This window comes from Panthera tigris, chromosome C1 (genome assembly GCF_018350195.1).
Source record: "Panthera tigris isolate Pti1 chromosome C1, P.tigris_Pti1_mat1.1, whole genome shotgun sequence".
NCBI classification, from domain to species: Eukaryota; Metazoa; Chordata; class Mammalia; order Carnivora; family Felidae; genus Panthera; species Panthera tigris.
In genome coordinates, this window is record NC_056667.1 from 104530826 (window position 1) to 104546456 (window position 15631).

The 15631-nt window shown below is 36.9% G+C and overlaps 1 protein-coding gene across 2 annotated transcripts in view; it reads right to left on the reverse strand.

Moving 5' to 3' along the window:
- The window catches only part of GOLPH3L (golgi phosphoprotein 3 like), a 36644-nt gene extending 21082 nt beyond the window's left edge, over positions 1-15562 (reverse strand). Inside the window, exons 1-3 of one of the 2 annotated variants that reach the window (XM_042994036.1) lie at positions 15186-15562; positions 14598-14734; positions 12989-13183 (exon numbers count right to left, since the gene is read on the reverse strand). In XM_042994036.1, coding sequence (XP_042849970.1) covers positions 12989-13171 — 183 coding nt within the window. In that variant the 5' untranslated portion in view covers positions 13172-13183; positions 14598-14734; positions 15186-15562. The remainder of the gene's footprint in view (positions 1-12988; positions 13184-14597; positions 14735-15185) is intronic. The other variant, XM_007088071.3, reaches the window with a different exon arrangement.
- Positions 15563-15631: the final 69 nt, after the last annotated feature.

The window sequence follows — 15631 nt, forward strand, 5'->3', positions numbered from 1 at the left end:
AATCAATAAACATTAAAAAATGGTTTTGTAATTTTTTCCAAGTTACCTACACTGAGCAAATATGTTTATTAGGAAAAATATCAGAAAAAAATCTTCCTTTCCACCAAATCTGAAGATTCAACATTAAAACTGCTTCAACCTTCCATAAGAGAAGGAATCTTACTATGTTTTCTTGAAATCTTTTCTATATGCTCAGTGTCTGTATAACAATCTCTGGATCGGGATGTCAAGAATTACCAGAAAAAAAAAAAGAATTATCAAAAATGAAAATTATACAAGCAAAACTAGTTTTTTCCTTTAAAAAATTACCTTAAAAAGAGTTAATGTGCTGTTTTTCTTTCTTCCCTTTTTTTTTTTTTAATATTTATTTTGAGAGAGAGAACTCACATCATGGGGGAGAGGCACAGAGAGAGAGAGGGAGAGAGAGAATCCAAAGCAGGCCCCAAGCTATCAGCAAGGAGGCCCAATGTAGGGGCTCGATTCCACAACCCTGAAATCATGGACCTTAGCCAAAATCAAGAATGGAACACTTAACCAACTGAACCCCCAGGAGCCCCTGCCAATAGAAATATTTCATAAAAGAGATTAAGCATTAAAACCTAACTCTGCTTAATCATAAGGGGGAACGAGGAACTGTGACCTGGATGTTATTCTGGTTTAACACATGACTTCAGCATTACTGAGAGGCTGGACTATTAACCCAGACAAATGAACAAAATTTCTCGATCAGCTTCATGAAGATGATGTCCTTTCAGGCTTATTCAGGGAGTTGGGTGAGGAGGGTGGGAGGCAGGGGAAAGTAGGTGATGGGCATTGAGGAGGGCACCTGTTGGGATGAGCACTGGGTGTTGTATGGAAACCAATTTGACAATAAATTTCATATTAAAAAAAAAAAGGAAGTTGGGTGAAAGATGCAAAGCTAGTCATAATGATCAGGTTATAAATTTTCTCAACTTCAGTTGAAGTTTTTTTTTTCCTTAAAATAAAACCATCGTCAAAAGTTCAGAAAATTAAAAAGGAAACATGATAATGCCTTGTCAGTGAAAGAGAAATTCAAAATAAAGGAAAGCAACTGGTCATCTCTGAATATTCCTTCATAAGGTTTAAATCACATTCTGGCCAAGAAAAATATCCTTCATTTCTTTTTTTGTTTGTTTAATTTTTTTTTAACATTTATTTATTTTTGAGAGACAGAGCACAAGCAGGGGAGGGGCAGAGAGAGAATGAGACAGAATCCGAAGCAGGCTCCAGGCTTTGAGCTGTCAGCACAGAGCCTGACATGAGGCTTGAACTCACAAACCGTGAGATCATGATCTGAGCCAAAGTCGGACGCTCAACCGACTGAGCCACCCAGGCGCCCTGAATATCCTTAATTTCTTACTCTAAAAAACTTAAAAGTGATTGTAGCACCAAAAGCAGAAATCTCTATGATTTTCTTTTCCCACAATCTGTTATTTATGAGAAAAAGGAATTTTCACTGCTACACAGTATCCAAAGAGAAAAGAAGAAAACAGATAGTTAAGGGGAGTAAAAATCTGAAAACATGTATGTGGCCCTAAATCTATTCCCCCACAACTCTTTTTTTTTAATTAAAAAAAATTTTTTTTATGTTTTATTTATTTTTGAGACAGAGAGAGACAGAGCATGAGCGGGCGAGGGGCAGAGAGAGAGAGAGAGAGAGAGAGAGAGACACAAAATCTGAAGTAGGCTCCAGGCTCTAAGCTGATAGCACAGAGCCGGATGCGGGGCTGGAACCCACAAACTGTGAGATCATGACCTGAGCCGAAGTCAGATGCTTCACCAACTGAGCCACCCAGGTGCCCCACACACAACTCTCAAATAATTTAAAATAGATTTAAAAACACTTAAAGGTAAGTATAGTATGTTCAAACCTCAGAAGAACAAAACTAGGTAAATGTAGATACACCTTGTGTTTTCAAACAGCTTTTTCTCCCTGATTAAAAAGCAGTGTATATATATTTCAGAAAAATTGGAAAGAAAAAAAATCTTAAAAAATTAATATGATGCATAAATTTCATCATCCTATTATCTCTTGGGCTTATGTAAAACCAGATTTTTCTTTAAACACACAATACACATTTCTTCTCTCATAACCACTAATTTCCCCATATGCTTCTTCCCCAACTTCAATTTTGGGGCTATCCTTCACAGAACAGCTTTGTATGAATTATGAAATGACAGAATGTATATATTATAAATTGTCACAAAATACTGGGGAATAGAGGTAGAACAAACTGTGAGCCACACAGTTTGTAATCTCATCACCTTTCATAACAGGGAGTCAATAGGATATGGTGTAAAATGGAATCATGTGGTTAAGAAAATGTCTTGTTTTTTTCTTTTTAACATCTTTGGCTTAACATTCTCAAACACACACCAAAGAGAGAGATTATGAACCTCTATGTACCCATGACCTAGCTTCAACAGCTATCAATATATACACATCTCTCATCTATACATGTCCCTGCTCCCCAGATTATTTCAGTACAAATCCCAGTCATTGTAACATATCATCTATAAAAATCACCATACTCTCCCCAAGACATGCAGGTTTTTAAAAAAACTGTAATACTAATATCATACCTAAAAATTAACAAGAATTCCTTAATTTTATCAAATATTCAGTTAGCCTTCAAATTCCATCAATTGTTTAATACATATTTTTTTACTGTTTATTTTTGAGAGAGAGAATGAGTGTGTGTGTGTGTGTGTGTGTGTGTGTGTGTGTGTGTAGGGGTGGGGGCAGAGAGAGAGGGAGACACAGCATCTGAAGGAGGCTCCAGGCTCTGAGCTGTCAGCACAGAGCCCGATGCGGGGCTTGAACTCACAGACTGCGAGGTCATGACCTGAGCTGAAGTCAGGCGCTAAACCAACTGAGCCACCCAGGCGCCCCAATACATATTTTTATATAGCTGGTTTGTTTCAATCAACAGCCAAACAAGGTCCACACATACATAGCTTTATGTTTGTCATAAGATCTTTTTTTTTTTTTTTATCTTTAGTGGGCCTTTTAGTAAATAATATTTTGTGATGAACAAAAGCAAGATTCAGTTTAACTTTAATTTCCCTTTTATGTAAATTCAAGTAACATCACACTTATCACTTTTTTAAAAAATGGAATAAATCATTCTACTTGTGCTATTTTAAAAGTAAAACGTAATAAATATAATTTTACTTAAATTTAACATAAGAAAGAGAAAATGAAGTGAAACTGAAGGAATTATTGAACTTCAAACATTTCTTTATTATAAGAGGTATCTCCTACAAGACTGCTTTCTAAGAAAGATTATTAAGAGGTACCTAGAAAAGTCTATAAGGATTTTTCTATAAATATTTTAATAGCAATTACTTTTCAGGGGTGAGATTATGGGTGAATTTTATTCTCTTCTTTAAACTTTTTATAGGGGCACCTGGGTGGCTCAGTCGGTTAAGCATCCAACTTCAGCTCAGGTCATGATCTCACGGTTCGTGAATTCGAGTCCCACATCAGGCTCCATGCTGACAGCTCAGAGCCTGGAGCCTGCTTCTGATTCTGTGTCTCCCTCTCTCTCTGCCCCTCCCCCACTCACGTTCTGTCTCTCAAAAACATATGAATGTTAAAAAATTTTTTTTAAAAGTTTTTATAAAAAATTGAGGTATAATTTATATAGAATGAGATGCACAGATGTTCAGTTTGTTTTGACAAATGCATATATCCCCATATTTCACAGCCCTATCACTAAGTTCTCTCATGTAGACTTTTATCTCAATTTCTTAGTATAAACATATTTTACTTTTAAAATAATAAAGATTTTTTTAAATCTTAGACCGATATTTATTTATTTATTTAAATTAAAAAAATTTTTTTAATGTTTTATTTATTTTTGAGAGAGAGGCAGACAGAATGTGAGCGGGGTGGGGTGGCGGGGGCAGAGAGAGAGGGAGACACAGAATCTGAAGCAGGCTCCAGTCTCGGAGCTGCCAGCACAGAGCCCAACGCGGGGCTTGAACCCACAAAAGGTGAGATCATGACCCCAGCTGAAGTCTGAAGTTGGACGCTCAACTGACTGAGCCCCCCAGGCACCCCCTCTTAGACCGATTTTTAAAAGAAGTCAATAATACCATAAAGAAGGGTGAGCACAATCCACCAATGAACACATGAAAACCTGAAGACACTTTATTCAGTCTCTCTCTGTCTATTAAGTACGCTCCATTCCCAATGTGGGGCTTGAACTCACAACTCTGGGATCGAGAGTCAGAAGCTCTACTGACTGAGCCACCCAGGCCCCCTCAGTAGTTTTTTCTATTTGCCATTCCCACCTTAAACCTTCTAGACAACTGTGAATAGGAGAGAGCAAACACAGAAAGTAACGAGTAACCTCCAAGGAATTTCCACCTCTTCCACGATTTTTGTCTTTCTCTTCCATGTTCTTATAGCACTTTTTGTACCTTTCTTACAGCACTTACATACTGTATCTAGTAGTACAGTTATTGTATACATATCTTTTCTCCCATTTCAGATTCAAATGCTTCTTGATGAAAGATAAACACATCTTAATTATTTCTGTTTCCTTACTTTATTCAGCAGCTTGGACAGAGCAGGTGCTCAATAAATGGTGCCTGACTTGAACTGAAGGAAACATCACATCATTATACAGTTTTAATGACACTTCCTGAGGTTGAACTGCACTCCAGGTGGATATAAGTAAATATTACAAAATTATCTCTAAAACCTTCCCACTTCCTCTCAACTCTTCTAAATCACTGTTATGGGGTTAACTGTGTCTCCCCAGAATCCATATGTTGAAACCCTAATCCCCAGTACCTCAGAATGTGACTGTATTTGGAGATAGTGCCTTGAAAGAGGTGATTAAGTAAATAAAGCTTTTAAGGAGGCCCTACTCCAATCTGACTGGTCTTTATAAGAAGAAGAAATTTGGACACAGAGACACTAGGGATGCATGTACAGAAGAACAACCATATAAGGACATAGTGAGAAGACGGCCATCTGTAAGCCAAGTAAAGAGGCCTCAGGAGAAACCAAATCTTGGACTTCAAGCATCCAGAACTATGGGGGAAAAAAATTCTGTTGTTTAAGCCACCCAGTCTGTGGTATTTTGTTATGGCAGCCCTAGCAAACTTAATACAACATACTCCTGCACAAAAATCTAAAAGAAGCTTGTGTATTCATTTGGTCTTAGCTTTAAAGTTAAAGAAAGGGGTGCCTGGCCGGCACAGTTGGTTAAGATGTCCTGACTCTTTTTTTTTTTTTCTTTCTTCTCCCCCCACCCCCCGCAAGTGTCCTGACTCTTGATTTCAACTCAGATCATGATCTCACTGTTCGGGAGTCCAAGCCCCGAGTCAGGCTCCACACTGATAGCGTGGAGCTTGCTTGGGGATCCTCTTTCTCTTCTCTCTCTGCTCCTCCCCTGCTCGTGCACGCGTGCGTGCACTCTCAAAAAGAAATAAACCTAAAAAAATAAAATTAAAGAAAAAGAACCCTACCTACTCATTTGTATCTTTTTAGTATAATAGTCTACTCTTCCTTCCATAAGAAAAATGTATGACATGGGATCTAATCTATGGCTGTCATTGTGAACTGAGAAGAAAAATATAATGCCTATTTATTTACACACTAGACTTTCTGAAGATATGGTTATAATAAATATCATTTATTGCCTCTTTTAAAGCTTATTTATTTTGAGAGTGAGAAAGTGCGGGAGGAGCGGAAGGGCAGAGAGGGAGAGAGAATCCCAAGAATCCCTGATGTGGGGCTCGAATTCATGAACTCTAAGATCATGACCTGAGCCGAAATCAAGAGTCAGATGCTTAACTGACTGAGCCACTCAGGCACCCCTCATTTACTGCCTCTAAACATTTTTCATTTTGTAAATTGGATTATTGAAACTTCTTATTGGACTTATTGTTTCTTATATGTTTACTTTTTTTTTTTTAAGTTTATTTATTTGGGGAGAGAGAGAGAGCATGAACAGGGGAGGGGCAGAGAGAGAGGGAGAAAGAATCCGGAGCATGCTCCGGCTCTCAGCACATAGCCCGATGCGGGACTCGAACCCACCAACCGTGAGATCATGACCCAAGTGGAAATCAAGAGTCAGATGCTTACCCGACTGAGTCACCCAGACACCCCTGGACTTATTGTTTCTTATGACCAGGGTATCTTGTTTGACAGAAGAAACAAAAGAGAAAAAATGTGTAGGACTTTCATATTTCCTCCTTAAAATGTGAGGTAGTAGGATGAAACTAAGATAAAATTGTATCATTGAGAATTGCTAAATGGTACTTTCTCTTATTCTGCCATTATTGATGTCAACTTAATATTTTTATGGGATCCCAAAGTCTTCAAGAGTGCGCTTTGCTAAAACAAAACAAAACACAGTGGGCTTTGCTAGGGTATTACATATTGGAATAAGAAAACCAGGGATAAAGCTTGAGAAAAATAACTTGTGCCAAAAATTACTGCAGAACATAATAATCTTTTATCTCTATAGGAGGTATAAACTCCATATAAAACTATTTTAGGAGATGAAATATTTGGTTTTCCACTAAGCATTAACAATCCTGAACAATTTTCTTTGTTCGTCAAGAAATACAGAAAAATATGTGATACGTGTTTTGCAAGCATGCCCCTTCTTAAACTGTACTTGGAGTCAGTTTTTTTTTTGTTTTTTTTTTTTTAATTTTTTTTTTTTTTTAACGTTTATTTTTGAGACAGAGACAGAGCATGAACAGGGGAGGGGCAGAGAGAGAGGGAGACAAAGAATCTGAAACAGGCTCCAGGCTCTGAGCCATCAGCACAGAGCCCGACGCGGGGCTCGAACTCACGAACCACGAGATCGTGACCTGAGCCGAAGCCGGACGCTCAACCGACTGAGCCACCCAGGCGCCCCTTGGAGTCAGTTTGAACATAAATTCCATCACTTCTTGGCCAATTAACCATCTGACTTTGCTTTCATAAAGATAAGATGATGTTTGCCTTGCAGGATCAAGCATGAGAAAGTGCAAATTGTTTTGAAGACTCTTAAGTTGTATAAACACACAAAAAAAGGACACAAAGACATGGACTGGCTCACATCAAATGTATAGGTTCAGTGGCTACAGCCAAAGGTCCAAATATAAGTAGGTGGTTTTTATCTTAATATCCATGCCAGATATTTTGAAAGAGAACAGTGTGCAGTTAGGGGTTGGGGGTATATGGAGAGGCAGGCTTCTCAATTAAATAGCTTAAACTATATTTCCTACTGTTAAAATAGGACTTTGGTCTTCCATTTTTCTTCTTTTTGTACCAATAGTAAATTTGGGGGGTTATATGAATGGATATAATAAAAAAAACAAAACGGTTCTTTTTTTTTTTTTTTAACAGCCTATGTTAATAAAAAACCACAAAACCTGACAAACAAGTCTTTCTGATACACTTGCTCTATTTACAATGGCAAAAACTACTGACAAGGGATTTATTGTTCATTTTGTGCAATCAGGAAACTAAAAGACCAGGCAGTGACCTAAATGAGACTTTTAAACTTTTGATTTTAATAAAATATTTTAGGACCCAGCAACTTTTCCTTTCCTTTTTTTTCTTTAGAGAGAGAGAAAGAGTGAGAGTGGGGGAGGGAGCAGAGGAAAAGAGAGAGAGAATCTTTTTTTTTTTTTTAATTTAAAAATCTGTCAGCGCAGAGCCTCACACTGGGCTTGAATTCACGAACCGTGAGTGAGGTCATGACCTGAGCCAAAATCAAGAGTCATATGCTTAACTGACTGAACCACCCAGATACCCCTGATTTATAATTTTTCTATATATATGAATAGTGGCATTGTTTGAAAGAACATAACTGATAAATACAAGAATATTCTTATCAGCACTGTCTATAATGGACTCCTGAATGTCTGTTAACCACGAGAATGAATGAATAGTGGTATACTGATATAACTGAAATACTATATTCCAATGAACTGAATTAAATTAAATGATATGCAACAACATGGGATGAATCTCAAACATCATATTGAGCAAAAGAATACGTAACAGTATAATCGATAGATACGTAACAGCGTAATCGAATAACATACAGTTTAAAAACATGCAAAACTAAAATACATTGTTTAAGGATATATATACATGTTCAGAGTAGCAGGAAGTGCAGTAGCATGTGATCAGGGAAGGGTACAAGAGGATGACCCCATGATATGTGTTTTATATATTTTTCTAGATACACTGTATTTCACAATTTTAGAAAGGTTAAACAATAAAATACAGAACTGAATGCCCAGCTAAGTTTTGGTAGTTGACTTTCAAAACAACTGAGTTCATTTAAAGGAGATGAGATGTTTTTAAATATCTGTTGTGATTCCAGTTGCAAATCACTGAAACTATCACAAGCATTCAGCTGATTTTTTTCCCCCTAGAACTTGTTTCTCTTCACAAACTAACTCTTGCTCATCTTCAGAATTCAGGTTAAGAGTTATCACCTCCCAGAAGTCTTTCCCAGTATCTCTTTCCTCCCCTATCCCACTAGCACTCTCTACCACCCACTTGGGTTGGGTTTCTTTCCTCTTTGTTCCCTCAGTCCCCACAACACAGTCACACATATATCACATGCACTGCAATGGTCTGCTGACTTTCCCTATCCCCCTTCCAGCCTCTCCAGCCACTCTCATCCCACTAGACTATAAATGATCTCAAAAGTAGGGACTATTGTCCCTGCAGAGTATTGGGTTATAAACAAAGAATCCTATGGAAATCTTCAGCAAAATTTAACTTTGGGACTTTGGAATACAAAGTTTAACACTTAGAAGGTGGTTTTTTTTTTTGTTTGTTTGTTTGTTTTTTTACAACAAACCTAGGTTTGCATGGCCACAAACCTAAAGCCATGCAAAAACAAGAAATTATATACATATCAAAACATATACTCACAAAGAACATAGAGTAAAAATATCACTAAGTCATTAATTTGTACACAAAAATGAAATGGGCTTTACTCTTTTCATTCGGCTGATCGCATTACTTAAAGGAAAGAATCTATAACTATAGAGAACGAACTGATGGTTACCAGAGGCGAGGTAGCTGGGGACATGGGTGAAATTAGGTCAAAGGGATAAACAGTACACTTATCGTGATGAGCACTGAGTAATGCACAGAATTGTTGAATCACTATATTATACTCCTAAATATAAAACTGTATGTAATGACACTGGAATTAAAATAAAAATAAATAAATAAAGAGTCTAAAAGTCTCTACCTGGCATTCAAAAATCTGCCACACTCTATAGTCTGAATCTAATTTGCCAATTTTGACTCTCCTTGTTCTCCAAGAATGCCACCTACTTCAGTCATAGTGGTTACTTATCTCCCAAACTTATCAAGCTCATACTTGCAGGTTCCCTTATCCAGAATATGTTTCCTTCACTCCAGTTACATTAGTCCTACCTTTCTTAAAGGTCCAGCTTGTTTTACTACCTCCTATTCTTCCCCCATGATGATCTCTCTTCCTTCCAACTCTCTTGGCTTTTTTACCATTCTAACATGGAAAACTTGGGATTTTTACTGTTGTTTACTTCTCTAAAAATCTTTTGAATTGTGAAATATAAGACACACACAGAAGAGTGCATGAAACAAAAGTGAAAAAAGCTCAATGACTTATCTCTAAGTGAAAAATCCATGAAACTTTCTGCAAGTACAGAAACAGGAAACTGTTAGTACCCAGAAAGCTCGTGTTCTTTTCTAACCACTAATACCTACCCCCCCACTTCCCACACTTCCTAAAGAAAGGTAGGCACTATGCTCACAACTATGGTAATCCCTTTTGTGCTTTTCTTTACAGTTTTAATCACCTAAATACACAAACCCAAACACTATAGTTTAGTTTTTTAAAAATTTTATATACATGAAATCACACAGTATGTCTTTTGTGTCTGGCTTCCAGTACTGAACATTACATGAGAATCATACATGTTTTATAACAATGTTCATTTTAATTCTGTATAGAAAAGATATTTATGTTCATTTAAATAAATGGACAATTCATTTTTATCTATTCTGCAGTGGATGGACCTTTGGATTACTTAGCTTTTATTTTATTTTTATTTTTTAGTAATCTCCACATCCAACGTGGGGCTTGAACTCACAACCCCAAGCTCCAGAATCCTATGCTCTACTGACTGTGCCACCCAGGTGCCTTTGTGTTAGTTTAGTTTTACAAGGTATCAATGTCTTGTCTCCCCTGCTGGAATTCAAGTTTCTTGAAGCCAGGGACCATATATTATACTATTTTATATTTACCTTAGTATTTGTACAATGCTAAGCACATAATGGGTACCCCCAATCATGCTAAATAATGATTAAATAAATCTATGAGTAGTTTAGGAGTTGAGAAGAAAATAATTAGTGCTGGAAATCAACTAATAATTTTAGAGATAGTTATATAACTGGAATTTTGGAACAACACTACTACTTTAATAAATCAGAAGGTTTGACCTCTCCTATTTATTTACACCTAAGGATTTGTCATTTCTTGTTCTTCCTAAGCCAACTGAAAGGTAAAAACATATTTTGTCAACTATTTTCAAAATAAAATGAGAACAATTCAAAAGGTTAATTGTTACATGCTCATCTTTGAATGGTATCTTGCCAGAGTTCCTTTATTTTTTACTCTATTTCCTTAAATTTATATTAACTATTATACATTTAAAAACACACAAAGAGAAGTCCAAAGTTAGATTCTCTACAAAACAGAAACAAAAATTCTACTATCTAAGGTCAGCAGGAAATTAATCATTCCTATTCAAAAGTAAAATAACCAAATAGATGCTTAGTTCTAAAATGCTCTTCTACAGTCAGTGAAGGTTTCCTAGGCACTGTGTAAACATCTCAAAACAATATTTATACCACCTAATCTTCAGACCTACTCTCATGTTCTCTTGGAGAGTCAATTTTGTGTTTTCATTTGTTTGATTTTTATAAAACTAGAGCTTCATAAACTTTCTCAGCAAACAGGAAAATATACTTGTGGGCAAGATTTTCTGATTTTTCCATGTCTTGGTCAAGTACATATATGATGTCTTTAATATTAGTTTTACCAATACACAAGCTATAACAAGTCTTATAAATTTTGTTCAAGTTGGTAATCTGACATGACAAAAAATTGTGAAAGGAAAAGTGGTAAAGAAAATAAAATGGGGGCAACTGGGTGGCTCGGATAGTTAAGGGTCTGACTTTGGCTCAGGTCATGATCTTATGGTTTGTGGATTTGAGCCCCACACTGCACAGCCTGCTTGGTATTCTCTCTCTCTTCCTCTCTCTTTTCCTCCCCTGCTCACACACTTTCTCTCAAAATAAATAAAAACTTTAAAAAAAAGAAAAAAGAAACAAAGGTAATCCTAAATTGAGGAATTGGTGCAGAAAAGAACACGTGTTATTAGATGTATGTAGCCAATTCATTACTAGCTAAGGACAATTATCAGAGCAAAATTTCGTATTTTTTTAAGCTTATTTATTTTTGAGAGAGAGAGAGAGAGAGTGAGCGGGGCAGGGGCAGAGAGAGAGGAAGACAGAGGATCTGAAGCAGGCTCTGTGCTGACAATAGAGAACCTGATGTGGGGCTTGAACTCATGAACTGTGAGATCATAACCTGAGCCAAAGGCAGACCCTTAACCAACTGAGCCACCCAGGCACGCCCAACTTTAGTATTTAAAAAAAAATCCTTTTTTAATGTTTTTATTTATTTTTGAGACAGAGAGAGACAGAACATGAGCTGGGGAGGGCAGAGAGAGAGGGAGACACAGAATCCGGAGCAGGCTCCAGGCTCTGAGCTGTCAGCACGGAGCCTGATGCGGGGCTCGAACTCATGGACTGTGAGATCATGACCTGAGCCGAAGTCAGATGCTTAACCGACTGAGCCACCCAGGTGCCCCCAACTTTAGTATTTTTTAATGTAAAGTAACACTTTAACTTGCTAAGTTTCCAAACAGAGGCCAATAATAAATGTGCCTTTATTATTATTGTATTTACTAAAGACTTTCTTGGAAAGGAAGTAGACTGTTTAAAATATTACATTTATATTTCTTCATAACCTCTTCATTAAAGAAGAAAGTGAAACACAATAAAAAGTTAAATTACAGAGGCACGTGGGTGGCTCAGTCGGTTAAGCACCCGACTTCAGCTCAGGTCATGATCTCACAGTTCACGAGTTCAAGCCCTGCACTGGGCTCCAAAGCCTGGAGCCTCCTTCAGATTCTGTGTCTCCCTCTCCCTCTGCCCTTTCCTCGCTCACATGCTCTCTTTCTTTCTCTCAAAAATAAACATTAAAAAAAAAAAGTTAAATTATAAATGAAAGATGATGTATAGTACTAGTAGGAAAGCCAACACATATATACCACAAATATGTACCACAAGACTTGTTATCTCAAGAGTAATTCTATTACAAAATGTTCTATTAATAAGGGAAAACTGCAATTAATTTAAAAACATTTTCTAAATTAAAATATTTCTTATCAGTTATTGATATTTAACTTCTAAAGATCCAGAAAATAGAATTAAAAAATTATTTCTACTGTATTGTAAGAAACCTACCCACTGTTTATTTTTGTAAAACAGCTAATCATACATGTTCCTTGTCGTTTAAAAGATTTTCCTCTCCACAGCTCAAGACAACTTCATTGTGTGGGCCTGCTTAGTGTAATAGGAAGTTATTTCACCTTCAATCTGACTGGGGAACTACAAGTACCAAAATTTTACACTGTGTTATATTCTCTCTTGTCTCTTCCAGAATTTTGGAGTAACTTTGTAATTAAATTACATTTCAAGTAATTATACTTCTGGATTTCATCCTCCCCAAACTCCCCCATCCCTCAGATAGCTAGAGCACAATTCCAAGGCCAACTGAGCATTCATGAAAATATTCTGTCAGGTTACTTCCTAAAAACATTCTGACATTCAGGAGTCTTTGAGATGGGCTACCAAACCCAACTGCATTACCTCTTTATCTTTTAGTCCCAGGAGCAATACTTCTTCCATAAGGGTGAGGCGAATATCCTTAGAGTCACCAGAGTCCTCATTGTCTGGACTCTTGTCTTGATTAGTGTCTTCCTCACTTTCCACCTTCTTTTCAGAGTTCTTGCCTACTTCAGTGCGACGGGCCCGGTGAGTTAAGGTGGTCATTCTCACCTGTTTCTGAAGGGGGGGGGGGGGGGGGCGGTGACAAAAAAATATCTGTATGCATGCTTATGTAAACAAAAACATACATATTAACATACTACAAATGTATAGAAATATGAAATATATACACACTTAAATAAAGGAATAATGACCAGAAAAACTAGGTTAACATATCTTTCCCAAAGTACACAGAAGGCACTGACAGAAAAATAAAATCAGTGATTTTAAAGACTGGTAGAAATGATTATCTTTTAAGTCTGCCAATTTTACGTGCATAGTCTATAACCCAGGAGTATATATCCATCATGGTAATTCCTTTCACAAAATGGATCCTCCCCAAGTTAAATATTATGGGACAGCATAAACATTGTGGAGCATCCAGGTCCAAAAGGCATATAATAATTTATATATAATTTGTATAAGCATTCAATGGCACATTATAATACACAAAAGAGAAAATTAAAAAATAAGAAAAACTAAATATAAACATATATTCTCATATTGTCTTTCCATAACTTAATAACTCACTTCATGAACTCCCTTTGGAAATCACTGCTACAGAATAATACTTAGAAGATCACTTGTAGTAATTCTATATAGCCAGAAAACTTTCATCTCTATCCCTAGCTAGCCATCTTGCAAATACACAAACAGCTGCCAACAAAAAGTACCAGCAAGAGAATATTAAAAGATTAACAAATTCTTTGTCAATTACAAAAAACAAAAAAACAAAAAAACAAAGCACTTTTATACCATATACCACAGATGTTTTAAAAATCTACACTCAAGAGAAAGTGCAATAAATCATCTGTGATAAAGTTTAAAATTAGCGTACTTTATTTTAAATAAATCTAAACATTTTTAAGATGATATACAATAAATATTTTTCATCAGAAATCATTTATTTTTATTTATTTATTTTTTTAAATTTTTTTTAACGTTTATTTGTTTTTGAGACAGAGAGAGACAGAGCGTGAACAGGGGAGGGGCAGAGAGAGAGGGAGACACAGAATCTGAAACAGGCTCTAGGCTCTGAGCTGTCAGCACAGAGCCCAACAAGGGGCTTGAACTCACAGACCGTGAGATCATAAGAATATCTTTTTTAAGACCAAAAGAATGCATTCAAGAGCCTCTGTGACTGGATACCATCCTACCTTCTAGCAATATTTCCCATTACATTACTCTCAATTATGTACTGTTAACAAACCATTTCTCAAACATGTCCCATGCTGCTACTTCTCCTCCTTTGTACATGTTGGTGTTCTCTCCTTTTTCCCTTCCTCTCTATTACCTACCCATTCTTCAAAGGTCTATTGAGGACCCAGGTAAAGCCTTAAGTGAATCTCCTTCTCCATTACCCATGTATGTCCCATGGCCAGAATTGGTCTCTCTCTCAGCTGTACTTTCACAGAACTTTATTTATACTTACATCCTTTAAAGTATTTATTATAGTCTTTCTTTTGGTATGGCTGTCTCTCAACTGTAAACTTCTTGAGGGCAGGGATATTGTCTTCTTGGGTTTTTATAGTCTCCATAGCAACTAGCACAATGTCTTTAACGTTGTAACTGCTCAATAAATATATACTGATTAAAATGAATACTCAGAAATGCATGTGAACATTTTTAAGAGAAATACAAGTGAAGTGACTTACAAGAGATTGTTTATACAAGGCTATATTTCAAATATAATTCTTGGTGGGAGGCAGGAAGAAGAGTGGAGGAGGAAAAAATAAAACATAAAATAAATGCTTACAGGCATTAGCCTTATTTGGCACTGTGAATAGGGTTTATTTCCTAACCCAATCCAAAAAAACTTTAGGTCTTCAGAGAAAAAAAAAAAAATTTAAGGGGAATTTTGAGGAACTAACACCCCCTCGACATTTACAAGTTAAAAACACTATTTGAAAAAAAAAAAATGGCCAAAAACTAACTAAATAAGAACCTCCCTCTCCTCAGAAAATAAAAAATCTGGAGGCTGTTTTTGGACGTTAGGAAATGTATATCCTCCGTTGCTTACCTGACGTTACTCCTGGGTTACGGCCCGACGCAGGTTGCAGCTTGCGCTCTGTTTTAGGGGGACACCTGTTCCCCCTCTTCCCCCCCGTCCTAGTAGGTAGAAAAACTTCTCAGCCACGCAGAGAGCACAAACTTCCTGATCCTTCGATGCAGAGAAGGAATAACACATCAGCTTCCTCAGGATCGCTAGGCAACCTACCTTGGTGTTTCTTCATTGGACCAATCAGAAACCGCCAAGGTTGAGCCCAGCCAATCGGAGCTTACGAGGGGAGGCTCTCCTCGGGCTATTGTGTTGCGATCCCGACAAACACCACCAAAAGGAGGCAGGTTTGGGTCAACCTGACAGCTGGTCAATCCAATGAAGTAACCTTGGTAGAAGAGAGGAAAGGGAGCTGAGATCCCCACCCCCATTAAATCGTCCAATCAAAGCGTTCAGTGAGCTAGCAC